The 22415-nt window shown below is 40.6% G+C and overlaps 2 protein-coding genes across 2 annotated transcripts in view; one reads left to right on the top strand and one right to left on the bottom strand.

Moving 5' to 3' along the window:
• Nucleotides 1-22415, bottom strand: part of LOC103524295 (sodium/hydrogen exchanger 9B2) — a 49843-nt gene that overhangs the window by 3302 nt on the left and 24126 nt on the right. Inside the window, exons 5-6 of the mRNA XM_026833380.1 lie at nt 1944-2126; nt 974-1149 (exon numbers count right to left, since the gene is read on the bottom strand). Coding sequence (XP_026689181.1) covers nt 974-1149; nt 1944-2126 — 359 coding nt within the window. The remainder of the gene's footprint in view (nt 1-973; nt 1150-1943; nt 2127-22415) is intronic.
• On the top strand, nt 3049-15051 carry LOC103524293 (dnaJ homolog subfamily C member 13-like). The gene is made up of 15 exons (XM_026833385.1): nt 3049-3063; nt 3854-4063; nt 6234-6411; nt 7194-7381; nt 7626-8009; nt 8229-8435; nt 8904-9119; nt 9739-9920; nt 10129-10234; nt 10660-10867; nt 11229-11445; nt 12124-12291; nt 13105-13315; nt 14283-14377; nt 14745-15051. The coding sequence occupies exons 1-15, from the start codon at nt 3049-3051 to the stop codon at nt 15034-15036; spliced, it is 2877 nt and encodes a 958-aa protein (XP_026689186.1). The 3' UTR covers nt 15037-15051.

The raw sequence follows: 22415 nt of genomic DNA, 5'->3' as shown, positions 1-22415 counted from the left end.
GCAATGGGAGCTGAACATTCAATCTAAATTAAAATGCCAGCCACTCACGCTCAGACCTAGGTCTGTCAGACCGTCTGGAAGTCTAAAATACCTAGCGGGCTCAACGGAAAAACTTGGCGGGCCGCGGTTTGAGTATGGCTGAGTCTGAAAAAACTCATGGCTAGTATGAGACTGACTGACTGAGAATTCGGCATACCGTATACTCGTATGCCTTTACAGCTTCCACTTTTGAAATTCTTGAGGTACGCTCCTGTTTTCTTCATTTCTATCAAATGTCAACTGCATGCTGTAGACACCATATTTTCCTAGATGCCATATTTTCCTAGATGCTGCCATATTTTCCTAGATGCTGCCATATTTTACCCTCGTTGGCCCCGTTTGTTTGAGAGCTACTTAACAGTTTGAAGAGAGTGCTGTGCTCTACAAACCTCTTTTTTTTTTCTGGCACACCTAAATGTGTATTTTATTATTCTTTGATATTTCTTTTTTTCAGGACATTGCACCCAAGTTCGTTCGGGCAGAATGTCGCTTTTTAAATTCCTCACGTTTGTTTTTGATGCAGTTCTCTGTAGTTGCAAGAATAAGTTTAGTAGTGCTTTCTTCTGTTCCTTAACACAATTTCACTAGAGTGTTCCATATCATACGATAACTTGGAATGAGGGAGATATTTACATATGTATCCATGACATCTATGTTTATAAGGGTTGGAATTTAGAGGCAATCATTCCTAGCTTTCCACTATTTCTACTGCATATCGTTCCTCACAATACAAAGGAGGGTGGAAGACTTGATAGGAGAAAGCCAGTCGCTCCGAGAACGAACCTTATCTGTTCAACAAAATCCGCGCCGGACAGGAATCCGCGGCCTAGCGCTTACAAGGCAAAAGCACTACCCTAAAAGGACTCCAAACTAACTAGACTGGCCACTGGCCTTTTTCACAATCATGCAATGGAGCTGGCAGAGTCGCTCTTACCTTCGGAGAACATAAAGCTGTGGACGATACCGAATATGGCGACCGACGTAGCGTCTCCCATTCCGGATACGGCTATCACCAGAGTGGGGATCCCCTTGGCGACCCCATAGCCCTTGGAGCGTAGCTTGAACAAACAGGGAACCACCACAGCCGGAGACACGGCCGCGAATATGGAGCTGGAAAACGGTGAGAAATTTTCAATTAGGTATGTGTTGTAAATTGTAATCGTTCCATCATCTTTGATTTTTATACGATCAGCAATAGCATTATACGAGTGTATAGGTCTCAGTGAAGCATAGTTCAATAACTTCTCTAGAAACTCATCAGAACCATAATAAACAGAACATCTTCAGAAAACCCTGAAGCCCAGGAAAAGCTAGGCTTATGCTCCAAATAAGGAATGGGGGATGCCATTATTATTCCTGTACAATAATCCCTCAGGATATAATGGATTAGATCGAGGGAAATGAGCTTGAACGCCTGCTTATTCCCGACCGCTAATATCCGAAGACAAATTTTAAGTGAAAAATAATGTTTCGTAAGAAAAAAAAAGTGTCGCGTGTATAAAATTTTCTTTTCAACAATGTTCTCTTATCCCTACTGTATAACATCTATCTTTTATACGTATGAGTACCTACGTATCTTTTATAGGTATTACCTATAATTATGGAAGTAGGTATTTGAGGAGTGGGAAGGTGCGTCCACACTACAGTCGAGCGAAATTGATCGATATCGTGTGTGATATGGTCTGGAATCTGGAACCGGGATAATACCGGTCCCGATAATTGAATGTTAAAAAACGTTATTTGACGAAAACTCGGCTCTGCGCATGTGGAGAAACGACTTTTCGTCAAAGAGTTATTTCTACGTGACGCTAATTTTGGTTGCAAAATCTCGCTAATGTTGACTGACATTCACCGAACATAGTGTGGACACTGCTTGGGGAATAAGCCCCAAAGTCTGGACTTACCCTGTCAGGAAGGCCCAGATCCAAGGCAGATTGAGAAAATAGTGAGTAGCGATGACGACAGAGATCGCTTCTACCGCCCACGGCACTAGGCCTAGCTTGAGTACGGTGCTCCATAGTCGCCTTAAAGCTGGAGGGTCCAGATCGAGACCCGCTCGTGTCAAAATCACAACCAGCGCCATTTTCCTGCAAGAGGAAGTGGTTTTATTGACATTTTATTGGAAATTTATTGATATCAAGAGTAGGTAAGTAGGTATACAGTTTTTACAGACATCAGTTAATATTCTTAATAGGCAATTATTCTTAATACCTAAGTGTGTCCAAACATAATCAACCGGCCGTCGATCGACATCGATCGATGAGTATCGATGAGATCGATGAGTAGGCAGTGTGGACGGGTCAGTCGACGTCGATGTGTCGGTCGACGATGTGTGGACACACCTATATGAACTAAATTCATCCAGAACCATCTCAGAGTTTCCTCCGATAAAGGCTCCAAAAAGGGAAAACAGGTGCTTATTCATTTTTCGCTTTTCACCTACGTATATTCCAGCTTTATATCAGACATTCTTCCTTTTCTTTCCCTCTCCTGATTTTTCACAGACTGACTGACAGACAAACATTTTTGCATTTCCCCAAAAACGATGATAATGAAAAATGAGATGGTGCAGACATAAGCATATAGACGAAAGAAAAAAGAAGAGAAGGAGGAGGAGAAGAAAAAGAAGAAGAAGAAGGAGAATAAGAATAGGAAGAAAATGAAGGAGAAGAAGAAGAAGAAGGAGGAGAATAAGAAGAAAATGAAGGAGAAGAAGAACAACAAGAAAAACACTCCAACTTCGACGAGACGTCGTAGGTATATTTCGCTGTCAATTCATTGTAAGAAAAAGAGGAGGAGACAATTGCGACGACGTTCGCAACGAAACAAAAGTTTTCTCGTCTAGTTGTAAAGAAAATAGAATGAGCGATAATTAAAGACAAAATAAAAGCAAGTGATAAAATCAATGAAAACAGGGAGACGTGAACACAAAGACAGAGGAAAAATAGAACAGACATAATTATCAGACAAGGGTAGAACAAGGCGGTGTGATTGGAACGCAAGTAAGAAATGAAAGAGAAGAATGTAAAGAAAGAGAAAAAAATAAAAGAAGAAGAGAAAAAGAAAGGAAGAAAGAAAGGAGAAGAAGAAAAAATGTGAATTAAAAAGGAAAAAATTCAATTTACCTATTTATTATCAACGGCAAACATGGATTTTTTCTTTACTAAGAACACAGAAAAAGAAGATACAATTACCATTATGTTTGTACCTACCTACATACAAATTTTATTTTATTTTTATAATAATAAAAATAAATTGTGCCAAGTTTTTTTCTACTGTCGCAATTATGGCATTGCTTTTGTCAGGGAATCAAAGGCACCAATCATTAATTTTCTACTGCGTTTTAACTTTTTCCCTTTTGATGCAAGTGAAAAATGGCAACGACAAGCACAAGAAATAGAAGACGAAGAAGAAGAAGAAAAATCTGGTGTGAACATCACACGACTTTCTATTACATTTGCGGAATACGTATTTGAATAAAAAATGCATGAGCCGCCTGCGGCAGCCAATTTTCGCCAAAAATTTCCTATCTTAAAATACTCCCCATGTAATGAGGGATCATTAAAAAGTGTCCAAAAATTGAACTTTTTTTTTTTAATTTTTCTAAGTCCAAAATCGACCGCCTGCGGCAGCCAATTTTCGACCAAAAATTTCCTATCTTAAAATACTCCCCATGTAATGAGGGATTTGGCCAGCACCTGAGAGCTATGTCTAACTGATGAGTTCAAATAAGAACGAAACGCGTCTTAGGCTGCTCTCAGGTGTTGGCTAAAACATTTTTCTAACCCAGTTCTATTTCTCTATTCCATTTCAGAAAGTGGAAGGTTTCAAGCATCACTGGTCTGAATCTCGCAACCCAGTCATTCTTGTGGTTACCTCTCATTCTCTCGACCAGATGTCATCAGTACCTGGCTCCCAGTCCGAGGTCCTGGGTTCGTACCCGTTCAACACAATCGAAGCTATGCACACCGTATCGGACCTGCAGGGCGGATTTGTGATTGTGTGTAAACCGTTTGGGAGAATGGTGAGTGATTTTTCTTCTGCTTCTTTCATTTTCTTCCTTTAGGAAATGAGAATCTACTGTACAAGATTAGGTCGGAAGTGTTGAAATATCAATTTAACTAATCAGTTAGGTACCATTTTTGAATACTCGCGCCATGCGATTTATCGATATTGTAAATCGATAGTTAAGTATCGATTATTAGAACTCGATATCGATTCTTTTTTTTTTTTTTCTTTGTTATTCTCTGAGCTTTTTTTTTTCAACTTTCCAAAATCACCATAATGTGCTTTTCTGCTTTTGACTATTTTGTCTTTTGTATTGTTTTATAATAAAGTATAATCGTTCATCCAAATGAAGTCAGTGCCTTCTTATTGTTGCTTTCTTAGAACCACGCTCTGCTAACAAGAAGATGCCAAAAATTGAAAGTGAAAAAAAAAAAGTTCTTAAGCGCCCGTTGTGTACGTTGCAAGATCGAATCCTTTTAAAAATATTAATCAGGAGACCGTGGGTACTGTGGGAAATGTACCTATCTAGCTAGTGTAATTGGACCTTGACTGACACTGTCTTAACCTGGGTGATGTTTCAAAGTCATAGAGCAGGAAAAATGAGGACCAACGGAACTTTTCTTTTTCTTCTACGACTTCTAGATCCCGATATAAATCGATTTAAAAAATACCGGTAAATCGTGAACTTTGACGTGACGGCATACGCTCCCGTAGGCGATGACGTCACATCAAATGTCCCGAGCAAAGCTCCCTCGCAGGCAACGCATCAATGTGTTTGTGCGCATACGTTTCTGCGCAGTTCTTTCTGCTCCTCCGCTAGCGCGCTTGAATAGTGGCGCTACCTAACGGACGAAAAAAAACAACTGCGTAAAGTCTGACGTCACACATATTTGAACGCTTTCATTGGAACGGAAAATAAAAATTGAATTTTCGACCTTTTACAGTTATTTTTTCGGAGTTTTGACCTGATTTGGATTTTTCCCAACTTTTTACATAGGAATCGACCATTTATTTATAATGTTTACCCATTTGCAACTGCTCTATTAAGCAGATTCTTTTCTTGCTTTTTTTTTCAATTCAATTTTTTAAATATTTATTATTATTTTTTTTTTCATTATTGCTTCCCCTTTTTACAGCACCTGTTCATTTCACCCCGGCGAGATCTGGTACTGCAGAAAATTATCGAGCATGCCGGCTCGCATTGTGCGATACCTCTCGAGCTTTCATCACAGAGCCTGAGCTTTAAAGTCATAGAGCAGGAAAAATGAGGACCAACGGATTTTTTCTTTTTCTTCTACGACTTCTAGATACCGAGATAAATCGATTTAAAAAAATACCGGTAAATTGTAAAGTTTGACGTCACGACATACGCTCTTGTAGGCGATGACGTCATAATTCATGACTCCCGCTTCGTTTGTTTGTGCGCAAGCGTTTCTGCGCATTTTTACGTGAAGTCTGACGTCACAACTCTTTTGAACTTTTTCAATAGAACGGCAATTAAAAATTGAATTTTCAACCTTTTAAAGTTACTTTCTCGGAGTTTTGACCTCAGATTTGAATTTTTCACAACTTTTTACGTAGGAAACGACCTTTCATTAATAATATTTTCCCAATTGCAACTCCTCCATTGTTCGTCAGACAAACGGTTCTCGAGTTATTTGGTATAAGTAGGGACATCGGCTTTAATAAACGCCCTTTGTCACTGCGACCTGGTTAGATCTTTTGTGACTTCTCGAGTTGTTTAGCCAAATACAAAAAAAAGTCGTGTTTGGTGCGGAGGGGGCCGTCAATCCTGTCCGGCCTAAAAATGTTCCTCTACCTATTTTCAATACTATTGTAATTTAATAAAGGAAGGACGGACTAAAAAAGAAACATCTCCAGAAAACAATATCACATCAGGGAACCCCTGCTCCATCTTCCAAGTTTAAACTTCTGGTCTTACAACGGCTCCCTCGCAACCTCAGGGACACTGCCCGTATTATTGATTTGATTTCTGTATGATGTATGTTGCAAATATCGGGATCTTTCCATCAGGCCATTTTTTCTCTCGCATCCCAATATTTCCCTACGATGTCATTGCTGGCTTCCAACTTCCAAGGCAGGACAGAATTTTAGGTGTGAAAAGCTCATCGGTCTGTAAGAAAAAGTGAACTTAAAACTGTACATCTCACTTCTTTCGGTTTATTTCAGGTGCGGGCCTCATCATGCGGGCCCTCATCGAAGAGGGGGAACCCGAAACAGCGCGCCGCCTGCAACATCTCGCCCTGTGTGAAGCCGCTCTGCCCCGGCATCTACTGGCCGCTCTATTCTCCGGTAGCGACCGGAGCGACACCATGCATCGGCAACTCAGTCGACATCTCATCGGTGAGTAGCGACCTTACGAATATCTTGTATCTCTTAGTGAGTAGTCCAATATGTTGTGTGAGTAGCGACCATTCCAATATATCATATAGGTGGGTAGCGACCATTCGAATCAAGCGTGCCGGGAGGCGCGCGAACGTCAAGAGTTAGCACCCCGCCCGGCCTATATTAACACGAAACAGAATTTCATCGTTTTTCGGCATTTTCAACTCAACTTTTCTCCCACTTCCCTTCAACTTTATGCAAATTTTATTTCATCTTGTATCTATCTATTAGTAGCGACCATACGAATATTCCATTTCGGACTCTAGCGACCATTATTATACCTATCTTACCTGCCTCGGTGGTGTAGTGTTGGCTGCATCCAACCTGCGGTCAGGGAGCACAGGTACAAAAAGGTTGCATCCAAATTGCGGTCATTCGATCACCCTCACACATCCTTTTCCCCTCATAGTCAACCGATCGCAGTTTGGATCTCGCTTTCACCCGACCCAAAAATGCCTGACCGCAGGTTGGATGTTAACCCAAAAATGGCTGGCAATTTTTGACCTTTTAAAGTTACTTTTTTCGGAGTTTTGACATCAGATTTTGCATTTTCCACTACTTTTTACGTAGGAATCAACCATTTATTATTAATTTTTACCCATTTGCAACTGCTTCATTTCTTCTCTTGTTTCTAGATTTCGTCTTGTGGAAGAACTATCATATGCAATGTCTTCTTTTGTTTCTAGGCCTGCCCCAAATTTCGTCTTTTGAAGAACTAACTTAATCTCTTTTGTTTCCAGGTCTATGGGTAACAGACAACGAAGCGGCCCATGCCCTCCTATCTCGTATCTTACCTCTGGGGTTGCTGCAGTTCCTGGAATCAGATGAAGAGGTACCACCCGATGCTGTCGAAGAAGATGTAGAACTGAGGGATAACCTCAAACTGGCTGTGGATCATGCGACTAGAAACCAGAGAAATCCACATTTGGTAAGGTCTTTTTTCTATACCCTCACATCAATATGTTGGCATATCCCCTCTCTATAAGATGCTACTTACTCATGATAAATACCATAATGAAATAGATATATCTAGTCCTATCAATACGTTTAAAAATAGTCTCGAATCTTTAATGTAATCTTTAATCTTTGTAATGTTTGAGCTTTGCAAACCCATTGAAATCTGCTCCTATTTCCTTCCGTTCAATTCATGTATTCTTCCCCCCGATTTCCAGGTCAAAATCGAGCGGCACATCAAAACGCTCGAAAAGAGTCTCGAGTCGGCGCTCCAGCATTGGTCCGTCTCGCTCGGGCTGGACCAATCAGTGCGCCCGGGGGGCGGAGCTTCCACGGGTCCCACCAATCACAAAGACCGGCCCATCGTTCTACGAAAAAGGCGGGAACGGGTCAAAGCCTCCGCCAATTGGAAGCTCTTTTACTACAAGTTCGCCGGGAACCATTCGTTGCCCAGTCTGATTTGGAATCATAAGACGAGGGAGGAGCTAAGGGAGGCGCTGGAGAAGGAGCTGAGGGCGTTTTATGCGGATCGGGACAATATGGGCGCGGCCGTCATTTCGTGGAACCATCATGAGTTTGAGGTGGTCTATTCGAGCTTACAGGTAAGCTGGAAAAGAGTAGAATAATATACCTTTTATTAAGAACCATGTATGAAATGATAGAATTCTTGGCGTTTAATTTTGAACAGACTGTGTTTTTTTGGGGAGATATCACGTGGAACACTACCCTTTTTTTTTTTTTTTTTTTTTTTTTTTTTTTTTAATGTTTCCAGATTCAATATCAACATTCCATACAGTGGCCTCAATCATTCCGTCACGCAGGACGGCATTTTCGCGGAAAACAAGGAAAAACTCATTCTCTCCGCCATCCAATCTCTGCTGCAGAAAGAGGGCGACCAGAGCGAATCCAGCCTGTCCCCGGCAGAACTGGAGGCGCAGTTCCACACCATGCGTCGATTGGTCGCTTGTCGCGTTGGTTACGCGGCGTTTACGTCGATGCCCAGCTTTCGCGACGCGGTGGGATTGAAGGTAATTTGAGGGAGGTGTTTTTCTTGGTGTTTGATTTTGAACCAAATGTGTTTTTTGGGGAGATATCACTATTTTTTTTCTTTTCTTTTTTTTGGTGTTTGATTTTCAACAAAATGTGTTTTTTGGGGAGATATCACATTTTTTTCCCTTTTTTGAGTTTCAGTTTTTTATAGGTTTTTAGTTGTCAACAAAAGGTGTTTTTTGAAAGAGACTGCAACCTTTGGCTGTGTAATTGAAATTCTTTTTTCGAAAAATCGGTCCTATTGAATGTCATTGTTTCCAGGATGGAATTTCAGATTCAGATGTATCGTTTTGGAATTGTTTTTTTCCTAATTTTCCGATAAATTTCCATTCATTTTACATATCAGTTTATTTTTTGTTAATTTTATGTTTGTTATTTTCTCTTTCAATTGTTAATTATGTTAATTTTGTTGAATAAAAGTAATATTTTTACCATTCCCATTCCAGGTAGTGAAAGCTCTGAATCGCGAGAACGAAGCCATCTCGCACGCCAGCGTGGACATGCTATGCGCGCTCATGCATCCCATGCATGACGAGAGTTCCGACCTGCGTCAGGAGCAGCTGAACAAGTCATGCCTCCTGTCCAATCACAAGTTTCTGGACGCGTTGCTTAACATGTGGATCCGGCATGTTACCCTGGGCACTGGAGCCCTGGTAGTGTCGGTAAGTCACCCATCCAAACGAAGGTTTTTGGAAATGTTGCTTAACATGAAAGTATTTCGAGGGTTCTATGGTGATTTTTTTTCTTAAAACATTGGTATCCTTGCAAAATACAAATGGCAAAGGCATTCATAACCGAAAGGACTGAACTGTGCTTCGAGTCCCAATAGTAGTACATAACATAGTTATGTGGTATGATGGAGACTAGTTGGTCATCTTGAGAATGCATTTCACACCTATACGCCTCAGAGCGGGCTTTCTGTGTATGGAGCTAAACAAGTTAAACTTAGGTACATATTTTTGCTTTTCTTGTGAGCTCTGATTGTTTGTATGGGTCAAATCTTGCAATGAACGATTGAGCAAATTTTTCCTCATTGAATGCTACTAAAGAACACGAGGTACCGTTTAACATTTGGATATCCCGTGAGTCTATTAATCTAGTCACGAGTTTATATCAATATATGTATGCTTGTCTACGAGTCTATAGATATAGCGGGAGGAAATTTGGACTAGTCTACTCCCTGTTTATAGTCCCCTAGCTAGACGCTGATCTACTCTCTGTCTATAGTCCCTCAGCCAGACAAAATTTAAAAATAACATTAACTTTCTTATCGGACCCCAGGCAATGAGCATCGTGTACAACCAGTACTCGGACACCATCGGCCTGTTTCCTGACATCCGCTGTGTCATTCTAATGTTAGCCCGAACCCAAGATAAGCTAGAGAGAGACAGACTGGTCATTTTTCTCGACAAACTACTCGACTTTAAGGAAAATGTGAAGATATTCCTCGATGAAAATGGTGAGTAAATGCATTAGCAGGGTGTCTACCAGACTGGAAAACCGGGAAAACCGGGAAAAGTCAGGGAATTTCATGGAGACTGGAAAAGTCAGGGAAAAGTCAGGGAATTTCACGAAAAAGTGCCAAAAATTGAAAAAAGTCTGGACTAGTCTACTCCCTGTTTATAGTCCCCTAGCTAGACACTGATCTACTCTCTGTTTATAGTCCCTCAGCCAGACTCAGGATCTGGGCATCCGATCTCCCCTGACCTTCTTCAATAATCTCTACCATAGGTTTCTCCTTACACAGCGGATTGATATGAAATGTCAATGTCTTCAGGTAAGAAAAAAGAAAAGAATACAAAAAAAGGTAAAACAAAAGAATGCCTCCAGGTAAGAATACATTTTTTGCCCGAAATTCAGCCTTCACCAGCGGGGCGATAGCATTTTGAATGCACCAGTTCCCCACGGGACACTGAAGTTAAGTAACGTTGCCCGTAGTTAGTACCTGGATGGGTGACCAACTGGGGAATCCGCGTACTGCTGTTTTCCCGGCTCCACTCAGGCTGAGTGAGGTTAAATTAAGGAGGGTAGTCACGGAATGACCTTTTACAAAGAAAAAATATTTTAATAATAATAATCTTTTTCTTTTTCTTCGCCTATAATAAAAAAAAAACGAGATCTTGATCGCAAATTAAAAAAAAAAAAAAATATTTTTTGATTGTGATATAAATCTCTTCCCTAATTGGTCGATTACTTTTCAAGGTCACTCGCTGTTATCCAACCAGAGACGAGGACGGGGCGGTCATCTGGCCCCTGCCCAAAGTCAAACGGTGTCTCTCCCATAGTACAGTGTTGCCGCACATCGTACAGACGCTGCTCACGTTTGATCCGGCCCTGGTGGAACAGGTGGCAACACTGCTTTGTGAAATCGTCGTTGATAATGCGCTGGCCAGGAAACTATATTTGACTGGTGAGAAAAAACCTTAATTATTTATTATTATTATTATTATAATTATTATTTATAATTATTATTAGATGTTTTATTTATTTCTTACTGGGGGCATCGTACAGGAAGTATACCAGCCTGAATTTTCCTTGCTAAGAAATAGCCGATCCCGTCTCAATACGGGGAAAAGCGAGGAAAAAGAATAAGATCATTTTATTTCTTCATTTCTGTAAAATTAACCAGGCTAGTTACGTAGATTGGTGGGTAGCACGTCTACTTTTTTAGCGTTAGGTCGCGTTTTCGATTGCCTCCCCAGATAAATTTCTTGAGACTCTTTAGTCTCATTCTAGCAGTATAAATGAGTTATATTCTATTCATATTCCAGGCGTATTCTTCTTCATTCTCATGTATACCGGGTCCAACGTGTTGCCCATCGCGCGGTTTCTCAAACTCACTCACACTCAGCAAGCGTTCATTTCGGATGAGTTGACCAGTTCTGATTTACTGAAGCGGTCCATATTGGGCCCGCTCCTGCCCGAGGCCATGCTGTATTATTTGGAGAACCACGGGCCGGAGAAGTTTGCGCAGATATTTCTAGGTGAGTGCCTCCTCATGTGTCCCAAATGTTTTGAAGTTTTTGCGTCCCCTTTATTTAAGAAAAAATAATAAATAATTTCTTTTTTTTCTGGTAATTATTACAGGAAAAGAAAATTCCTTGCAACTATTAGAGGAAATGAAAATTCCTTGCAACTATTAGAGGAAATGAAAATTCCTTGCAACTATTACAGGAAATGAAAATTCCTTGCAACTATTAGAGGAAATGAAAATTCCTTGCAACTATTACTTAGAGGAAAAAATAAATACACATTCAAGATTCATTTATTTCTTTAAAAAGAAAGGAATTTCCATTCTATTATGTCTCATATTCAATTCTATTCTACCCTATTAGTTTCTGTCCCATTTTCCGTTCCATTCTTATCTGTCCCATATTCAATTCTATTCTATCCCATTGTCCTATATTTTATCTTATTCCACTCTGTTCCATATTCCATTCTATTCTACCCTGTCCCGTTGTCCCATATTTTATCCTATTCCATTCTTATCTGTCCCATATTCTATTCTATTCTATCCCGTTGTCCCATATTTTATCCTATTCAATTCTTACTAAACGGTTAGAGATATTGTAAATGTTACAACAGAACACCCAAATAAGCATCATTCAATAGGATAAGGAAAGTCGTGTGATGTTCACGCCAGATTTGCTTTTTCTTTGTTCACAGAATTGCCTCACAGTATCACCCCGACAAAAATCCAGGCGGACGCGACATTTTCGTTCGAGCTAACAAAGCGTACGACTTCCTATGCAGTCGTACATGTTGGCAGAACAATGATCCCAATCCCAATAATATCGTACTGGTGCTAAGAACCCAGAGTATACTGTTCCATAGGTAAGTCACATAGTCCTATCGTCCCACAATAGGAAGGTTTTATCGTCTTGAAGTCAAAGAAAGGACAGGATAGGCTTATTACAGATTATATTACTATAGTCCCAAGTCCCAATAATATCGTACTGGTGCTTAGAACCCAGAGAATACTGTTCCATAGGTAAGTCACCATAGTCCTATCGTCCCAAAATCGGAAGGTTTTATCGTCTTGAAGTCACATAGTCCTATCGTCCCAAAATAGGAAGGTTTTATCGTCTTGAAGTCACATAGTCCTATCATCCCAAAATAGGAAGGTTTTATCGTCTTGAAGTCACATAGTCCTATCATCCCAAAATAGGAAGGTTTTATCGTCTTGAGGTCAAAGAAAGGACAGGATAGGCTTATTACAGATTATATTACTATAGATTATTATATTATTATAGATTTAGTTTTAGTTTAGTTTAGTACGTAGTCTTAACATTGTACCACATAGAATTGTATATTTGTACAAATAAAATTGATTGATCGATTGATTGATTGGTTGATTGATTGATTGATTGATTGATTGATTGATTGATTGATTGATTGAAAGCATCTGTTTCGAGAACGAACCTAATCTGTTAAGAAAAGTTCGCCTTGGTCGGGCATCCAATCCGCGACCTAGAGCTTGCAAAACATAATGTGAAAGGAAATCTAATTAAGGTTCGTTCTCAGAACGGCTGGCTTTCTCCTATCCTGTCTTCCTTCTCCCTTGTGTTCATTGGAAAAAAAAAATTGATTTGAGTTAACGGGATAACGCACCGAACGAAACCTACTAAAAGGTCATCCGGTTTTCAGATATTCAGAAGAGCTATCCGGCTACAAGTATGCCGGCTATCGGCAACTCATCACAACTATCCGGGCGGAAACTTCGGACGAAAACGAAGCGCTATTTGGCGGCTCTACGGAACACGATTCACTTCTGCAAGCGGCTGTGGAACTGGCGTACCACACGGTCCAGTGTTCGGCGCTCAATGCACAGGAGTTGAATAACGAGGGCGGATTCCAGGTAAGAACCACTAGTTGTTTTTCAACGCTTTAATAAAGGAATTTTTAATTGTGTCAAGCATATTTAAATGCTTGTCACAAATATCGTTCCCCGATTATTACACCCAGATAAATTTTTATGACTTGACTTGGACTCGAACCAACAACCTCCAGATCCAAAGTCCAACGCGTTAACAACTGCACCACTGAGGTTGGTCAACGCTTTATTACTTTTTATTTTAAGTGGAAGGGCTCTCTTACGTGAACTCTTCCACGAAACTACTGCTTGCATAGGACCTGGTGCATGCATTAGTCCTACATACTGGACTCCGCACACAGGAATTTCGCAAGAAAAGACCTCCATTTTATTGTAGAATAGAATAGAGTATACCTTGTTTATCCTGCTCGAATGAGACTACGGTCCTTTACCCCAGCAGTCTAAACTCTTCCCCCATGTAATGTAATACCTCCCATCAAACCCAGCAATGTAATGTAATAATAAGACTTGCGCTGGCCCTAATAACGTTTTATTTAACAACTCATTACAGATACACAAGTAGGTCAGTCTTCTTTTTATCAATTGATTGGCCCATCTTGGAATCCCAACAAACTCTCACCATTCTTCCACCTCCTTCTACTGTCCCTAATACACATGCTTGCTGCTCATTTATGGCAACTGATAATTTTGCTTTGGAAGAATGACCTAATACTCAAAATTCGAAAATTTCAAACGAAGATTTCTCATCTTAGGAAGCCTCAAATGAAATTTTAAGCATTTCTATTGAGATCAGCGTGTTTCGAACTTCCTTTATCAGCGAAGAAAAAAAAAAGTGGTTGAGCCCCATAGTCAATACCTCCTGCATTTGTAAACATAATTATGCTCTCAGCCAAGCCATTACATTGGAAAAGGCCTTATTCCATTTTTTACTCAGCCGAATCTCAACTTTCACGAAACTGCTAATTTATAATAATGACCTTGTGTGTTGCAGACGCTGCATGTAGCCTTTACCCGTTGTATGTCGGTTCTGAGTAACTCTCTCAAGGGAAACGAAATGCCTGTCCTAGTATGTTCCTATGTAGTCAAGTAAGTATAATATAACAAGGCCTACTAGGTTCCTATGTAGTCAAGTAAGCACATATTATCATCTGATCTGACATGTTACATATGGTTTCTTTTTATCATCTCTTATTCTGTTATCTGATTCCCTTTATGTATGGTTAGATTTTTATACTTTTCTACCATCCTTTCTACAATCCATGGTCTCGACAAACTTATGAATTAAATTCATCTTAGACTGGATCGAGGAATAAACGGGGGATTGAGGCGAAAGCCGGTGGGTGCCCCCTTTCAATCGCCCACCAGGGGTGTGGATGGAGGGACTAAAAAAAAATCAAGGTGAAAATACATGTATTTTTTTCTAATAATTTCCCTTCCCCTCCTTCGCCGTCAGATGTTACACGGTAGCGGCCCAGTTCACCGGCTGTCGCTCCACATTCACCGCCATGTGCCCGTCGCTCCTGCGCGACCTGGCCGCCATTCTCCGCTTCCCCCGACTCGCCCGGCTAGCCGCCGACACCGCCCAGTGTCTCGGATCGCTCGCGATCGACGGGTCGCTACGGGACGCTATGCTGGACACGAGCGTGGTGTGGTCGCTACTCACGTTCATGTTCTCGTATGACTACACGCTGGAGGAGTGTGAGGTGGAGAGAGACCCGGATCAGAACCAACAGGTGGGTGTTTGATAGTTTTGAACCTAGTATGCACTAAGAACATCTTTGACTCTCAAAGAGTATGATCATCTTTGTGTTTGCTAGTTTTGAACCTAGTATGCACTAAGAACATCTTTGACTTTCGAAGAGTATGATCATCTTTGTGTTTCATTGTTTTCTATTCATGAATAAGATCCTGATCCGTAATCAATAATCATGAAAGGGATCAGTTGGATTACATTGAGCTCCTTTTGTTGTTCTCAACTCTGTCTTCACATATCTGTGGATATCTCGTTGTCTAAGTACTCTGCCTAGCCAGGCGCGAGAGTACGTTGAATCCACCCATTCCAGATGGATCACAGAAGTTCAGCAACGGTGAGTGTTGGTTACTGTCTGGATGGCGACCACCTGGGTGATTGCGTGCTGCTAGCTTTTCTCGGCCCCACTCCTAAGTGGGAAAGTGGGACAGGCTGTGTAATGTGAGAGAGCGGTAAATGAGTTGCTTATCACCGAATGAGGGTTTTAATAAGTTGCTTATCACCGAATGAGAGTTTTAATAAGTTGCTTATCACCGAATGAGGGTTTTAATAAGTTGCTTGTCACCGAATGAGAGTTTTAATAAGTTGCTTATCACCGAATGGAATGAAAGAAACCCCTAAAAACCTTAGCAGTTGTACAGTGACGTTTTTGGTGACGAAAAGCTAGGCGCTTTTTGAAGAGCCCCCACGAAAGAATCCGCAAATCCGCTGTTCAAACGTTAGGTCCTAGACGACCTTGACTCTAGACCCAAAGTATTCCTCTACATCAGTTTAGAACCCGCTGTTCTAGACCAAAACAGACCCCCTCTCACCAGTTTGAAGCCCGCTATTTTAGATACCCGAGATCCGAATCATAACGGTTTTTTTTTTTTTTACAATATCTTTAACCGTTTAGTCGATATAGCTGAAAACCGCCAAAAAGCGGTCGAAACCCGCCAAAAAGCGGTCAAAATACCGCCAAAAAGCTGTCGAAATACCGCCAACCGCAGCACCTATTTTGACAAGCATTTCAAATTGAAGACCGATCATCAATAATGTGCTAAGCGCCAAAAAGTTCAAACTGAGATAATGAGGTTTTTCTGCCTGATTTACCACGGGCGCATACCACTACCCCCATCTATCGGGATTTTTTTGGAACGTTGTGGAGCTTAGCGCGTTTTGCAGAGTATGTTCACTGGTACATAGTACGTGAATCCGTACCTAACTCAAATTTTATATTTTTGGCACTTAGCACATTAGTGATGGTCGGTCTTCAATTTATTTTTATCCTTAGATCGAACGGGGTGATCTGTTTCCAACTAGCCTGAATAAAGTTTTTTTTTTCTCAAAAAGAATGTCTCCATTCTTCTTCTTTCCGACCTTGGGTTTTGAGGCCCCCAATTCGCACCAGAAATAAATAGCGAAAATTGCTCACTTCTAAGGGGAATTTAGCTAAAAACCTGGGAATTCACTTACAAGTAGTAGGCTTTCCTAACAATATTCTCTTCATCCTAACGGAAATTTAGCTAAAAAGTTTAACTTAGGATTAGGAATTCACTTGTAGTAGGCTTTCCTACCAAATATCTCTTCATCCTATGGGTAATTTAGCTAAAAGGTTAACTTGGGAATTCACTTACTTATAGTAGGCTTTCCGAACAATGTTCTCTTCATGATGGCTGCCCCTGGTTAGGCCCAGAGCTTCGTAAGCATCGTCCACACTCATTTCAGGGGGCTTGCGTTCCACTTCCGCTTTCCACGCCTCGAGGACGTCCTTGAGTAACATGATCTGGAGGAGGCCATGGGAAAAGAGAAATTGGAATCAGTCAAATGGGAGATTTTTTTTTATTTTTTATTTATTTATTTTTTTTTTAAGAAAATTTCATAAGAAGAAAGAAGATCTAAGAATGAATTGACATAGACCTGAGCTGTTTCCTCCCCACTCGCCAGCCACAATAGGCTCACACTGAGGTCACATCAAAACTCAATAGAGTCAAGCACATCTTCGAGGTATCTTGTACGCTATCTTCACAACGAGACCATCTTTGATCTTCTATACCAGGGATTTTTAACTTCCATGTGTATGCGGGCATTGCGGGCCACATGGTACATAGGCAGGTACTTCGTGGGCCAAATACACAGGTGAGCAGGCCTATATCCAGGATTTCCTTGAGGAAGTATGGTGGATGCTGCACATTTTGGGAGTCCACCCTATACTAAAAGAGTAAAAACGAAGCCCGATGAGGCCCACCCAAAAAGCTTCGCGGACCACAAAAATGGTCTGGCGGGCCACATGTGGTCCGTGGGCCGCATATCTTGTTTAGTATAGAATGGGGGGGGGGGAATCTTAAATTCATCCAGAAGGAAGAACGTGTGGTAGTCCGTAATTCAGACAGACCACTCTTGGGTTAGCTCCCGTTTGGACTTTGGTGAGGAAGCAGCAGGCAGTGCCGGGACAAAAGAAGATGTTCCAGGAGGAGAAAGTGTGAAGGATGGAAATTTCTCATGGCCGCAATTTGAACCAGACCAAAGGAGACACGGCAATATGTACGTATAGATATTAGATAACCATCAGAGTTCCTCTCGCCGCGGGCAAATCAGCCCGTGACACTTGTTTAAGAAACAATGAAATTAATAGACAGGGTCAAATTTGGTTAAGGGCATGTGTTGTGAATCTTGAAATTGAAGCGCTGGAACCATCGATCTTTGTCAGTATTCATGAAGACCTCTATTTCAATCTGCTATAATTGACTATTGCCACGCTGACTGTAGTGGAGGGCTTCACACTGGCCCACTCTGAAGCGCTGGAACCATCGATCTTTGTCAGTATTCATGAAGACCTCTATTTCAATCTGCTACCTATAATTGACTATTGCCACGCTGACTGTCTTAAAATTTTATCAGATAAATCTCGACGTCTCTTTGGGGAAGAATATTATCACAGTTGGGATAATATTTACAGTGCTTTTTTTATAGTTTAGGTATAAAAAAGTGGAACTTTTTACATACCTCCTGGAGGGGAGGTCTTTGTTTTTGTTAGTTTTCATTATGAACAGATTTTTCTATCCTGGAAGCCGAGATAGAGATTACTGGAAAATGAGGAAAAGATAGACGAGTGGAGGGCTTCACACTGCCCCACTCTGAAGCGCTGGAACCATCGATCTTTGTCAGTATTCATGAAGACCTCTATTTCAATCTGCTATAATTGACTATTGCCACGCTGACTGTCATCATTCTGTAATCTTACAACTCTAGCTCTCGAGACCGAAAAGCGCTCGATTCTCAAAGTCCAGTGTGAGTGCAGACAAAAAAGTCTAAATTGAAAGAAAGGAATAAAAAAAGCCAGGATGTCATTTTAGATTGTCCCTCATGATTATATCTACCTACTTTTTTCCCCTATATTTTCCCACAGTCTGAAACCTTTACCTAGATTTTTCCTATTCATGAAAGTTTGATACCGTGGAAAAAAAGGTTTTCACGGAACATTTAGGTCAAAGCTTTTCCTCTTTGTGGGGAAAATAAAATAGAGATTCCTTTATTTGCCCTCATATTATCATCGATGGAGAGATAGTCCAAAGTAAACTTGCTTCGAGTCAATCTAAATGATGTCAGATAGTTGACCTTTGTCGAGCTCAAACCTCTTAAAAAAAAAAAAAAAAAAAAAAAAAATTCCTCCCCACTCGACACAAACTTGAGCTTTGTGTTAAAGTTTTAGACGAGGAGGATTCAGCTCGAGGTTTATATAGGTAGAGTTAGTGGAAGAATTATTAGAAGAAATAAAAATAAATAATAGAATAGAATAGAATGTTTGTATATTTGTTTAACAAAATGTTTTACAAATTTTACAAAAAGATCTTTTTGTAAAACATTTTGTTAAACAAATATACAAACAATAAAAATAAATAATAATAATTGTTTGTTTATTCTCGTTACTAGGTATATTGTTTTTAAAACAACCTCCGTGCCCGAGTGTATCACACTAGGCTTGCATGCTGGGGGTCCCGAGTTCGATTCCCGGTAAAGTCTAAATTTTTTTTTCGGTCCTGTGCTTAGAACTCGGGTGCACTTATTTTACCAGAGGTAAAAAAAAACTCCCAAGCTAACAAGCTGGACCACTAGAAGATTGAAAGTAAAAGTTAAAAAAAAAAAAAAAAAAGCGCCGCAGCTAACAAGGGGGCCCACTAAAAAATTGAAAAAAAAAATTAAAAAAAAAAAAAAAAAACAGCGCCGCAGGCGATTTTCAACTCACCGGCTGATTAACCCGGTTTTGTGACCCGTCAAATAAATAAATTAAAAAAATTAAAATAAAATTAAAATTAATGGGCCAGTCCGGAAACCGGGCCGTATAGCACAAATGCCGCAGGTAGAATAATTAACAAACATCTCCTAAACATGATAATAATAAAAAGTAGCGCCCCAGTCGACACAATTTTTCAACTCACCGGCTGATTAATGGGCCAGTCGGGGAACTTCGCTGTATCACACAAATGCCGCAGGTAGAATATATTGACAAACATCTCCTGTTCGAGCTGCGGATATCTCACAGCCGGAATGCCGCAGAACTGATAGACGGCGCGATTGTTGCCGCGAAGGCGCGGCGTGAAGTCGGCAATGTGGGCGGCAATCTTGCCGATCAACAGGCGCCGCATGTCCCCGCTCCAGATGGCTTCCGGTGTATCGTACTCACCTGAATAGAATAGAATATGAGGTAGAATAGAATATGGGACAGAGTGGAATAAGATTAAATATGGGACAACGGGATAGGATAGAATGGAATATGGGACAGATAAGAATGGAATAGGATAAAATATGGGACAACGGGATAGAATAGAATCGAATATGGGACTTATTATTTGGGGGGGGGGGGGTTGGATCACCCATTTTTGCTTCTGAGGCTATTAGGGGCCACCTTGCCATTTCGCTGGAATTCAGACTCCTCAAAAACTGACTTCGTCATACTGACTAAGTATTAGTCTAAGTACCTAAAGGTAGGTCTACGTTCATTCCAATATGTGGAAGACGGTCACCCGTCCAGATACCAACCATACAAGTCGTTACTTAACACCAATGAACCAGCAACTGGTGTTCTAAATAGACGAGAGAGAAACAATCTTTGATGGAAAATACTAAAGCCATTCCTCAATACCTCAACAGCATACACACAGCTGCAGAGTTACGCGCAAGAGGTCATTGCACTCCCCACATCCAGACTAGAATAAATGAAATCCTCTATTCCGTCCGGACTTGAAAAATGAGGATTTATACATTGAATGAGATAAACACCCAACTCCAAACGCATAGGAATGAAGGATATACCTACAGTCCACTTCATGAAAGAAGTCAGTTTCGAGTTTCGTCCAATTCATGAAAAAACTCCGAGCTGAATGTTTACCAAATGGTGCAACCTAAGTGGCCGAGTGGGTAGAACAGTGTAGACTTGTGCACCGCAGGGTCCATTCCCGGCGGGGTCGAAGTATTTCGGCTTTGTGGAAGGAGTTCGAGGTGCACTTACACTCGTATTTATGAACAAGAATGATCGTTCTTAGATCAGTCTCAAGTCGAAATTGACCAATCAAATGCCTTGAGACTATGCTTAGCACGAACTTAAGAGCCAGCATTTTGTTCATAAATATGGGTGTCAGTCTCGTGAGGACCATTGAGTAGAGTCTTTAATCAAGTAGCAATCAGTTCCCTATTTGACTGGCAAGAAAGGAATTTAAATTGTGATAGAATAAATCCTTATCACAAGTGTCGTTCCCCACTTAATACATAGTACCTACGCTAATTTGTATGACTTTACTTGGACGCGAACCAAATACCTCCAGATTTAAAGTGCACCGCGCTAACCACTACACCACTGAGTTTGGTTCGGCAGGCAAGTTCTTCCTTGGCTGACTTCTTTCAAGACTTAGCCTATAATCACTAATGAATAGAAAAGCCAAAACATGGACCATTCAGAACTATTATTCCAATGACACCTGAACCTTAGTGCGCCCGAGTTCAATGCCTCCCAGATTAGAGTTCGACTCATTAGTTGCCTGCAAGCTTGAGTATCTTGCTAGACCTGGTCCTTCGAAAAAAAAAAGAAGAAAAACAGAGTTCAAACCAGTCAGATTAGATGAAACTGTAAGATGGAATTTCTTATTATTCTTTTTCTTCCTCTATAGATGTGATAGAAGGAGCTTCAACTGCTAAGGCCCCGCAAGCGAAGAAAGAAGGAGAGAAATCGTCCCGAAAACTAACAAAGAAGGAGGACAGAATAGGAGAAAGCCTACACCAACGGGACAGCAAATAACAATTAGTATCCGAAACAACACATAGGTAAAAAATTGTCCCCGTTGAAACAGAGATATTAATAAAAAAGGATAATGAAAGTAAAAAAAAAAAAAAAAAAAAAAAAAAGAGAATATTCTTGTAAGACATGTAAGACCTATTAAAAAATGATTTATTTACCCTCTCCAATAAAAGAATTAAATCGGAAAAGATTTAGCAATTAGCATTTTAAGGCCTGAGTGAAGGTAAATGAGAGGGAGCGAGCGAGTGGGTGAGAGGAGAGGCCAGAACCATGTAATAGAGTGCCTTAATGCAAGCCTAACGAGAAGTCTGGAAGGTATGAGCAGGATAATGTCACAAAAAAAGGCGCAAGACTTGAAATAAAATAAATCCATACATAATAGATATAAGTATAAAAAGACATACAATACTCAAGATTTAATTGGAAATCGAGATGACACTGCTGGCAGTCACTTCACAAGGAGCAATAGAAGATGACAAGCCAGAGCAACAAAGAATAGTTCTTGTAAACAAGTAGTTAATACGTAAGTCATAAATGATATATAGAGAATACACTACGAGAATACTATAGAGATGTAAATCTAAAATAAACATGACAACAATGGTAGAGCCATGTCCCGTAATGACGAACTGAGCTCTTACACCATGATAAGCGCTACCACGTGTGTAGTCCTAATGCCCCTAATGGGGCGAAAGTTAGATGTCCAAGGTGTCCACTCCATGCCTTTCCACGTACCTCAATAGATTCAGTTGCGCTTACGTTGGTTAAGGTTTGCAAAGTGGCCAAAGTCACAGACAGGAAAAATGAGGGACCAACGGGAATTTTTCTTTTCTTCTACGACTTCTAGATCCCGAGATAATCTTTTAAAAAATACCGGTAAAATCGTGAACTTTGACGTCACGGCATACGCTCCCGTAGGCGATGACGATCACATCAAATGTCCGCGGAGCCAAAGCTCCCTCTTCGCATTTCCGAAAATTACGCGCCAAAGATTGATTTGAACATTACATTGGGAGGGAGGGGGGGGCTTGCAATGATGTCAAAGAAGACAAAGAACATTGCAAAAAAAGAAAAGAGAAGAGAAAAAACAAAAACAAGGTTTA

This window comes from Diaphorina citri, unplaced genomic scaffold (assembly GCF_000475195.1).
Source record: "Diaphorina citri unplaced genomic scaffold, Diaci psyllid genome assembly version 1.1 scaffold91, whole genome shotgun sequence".
NCBI lineage: Eukaryota > Metazoa > Arthropoda > Insecta > Hemiptera > Psyllidae > Diaphorina > Diaphorina citri.
Note: the sequence above shows the minus strand (reverse complement) of the source record. Positions and strands in the feature narration are given on the sequence as shown.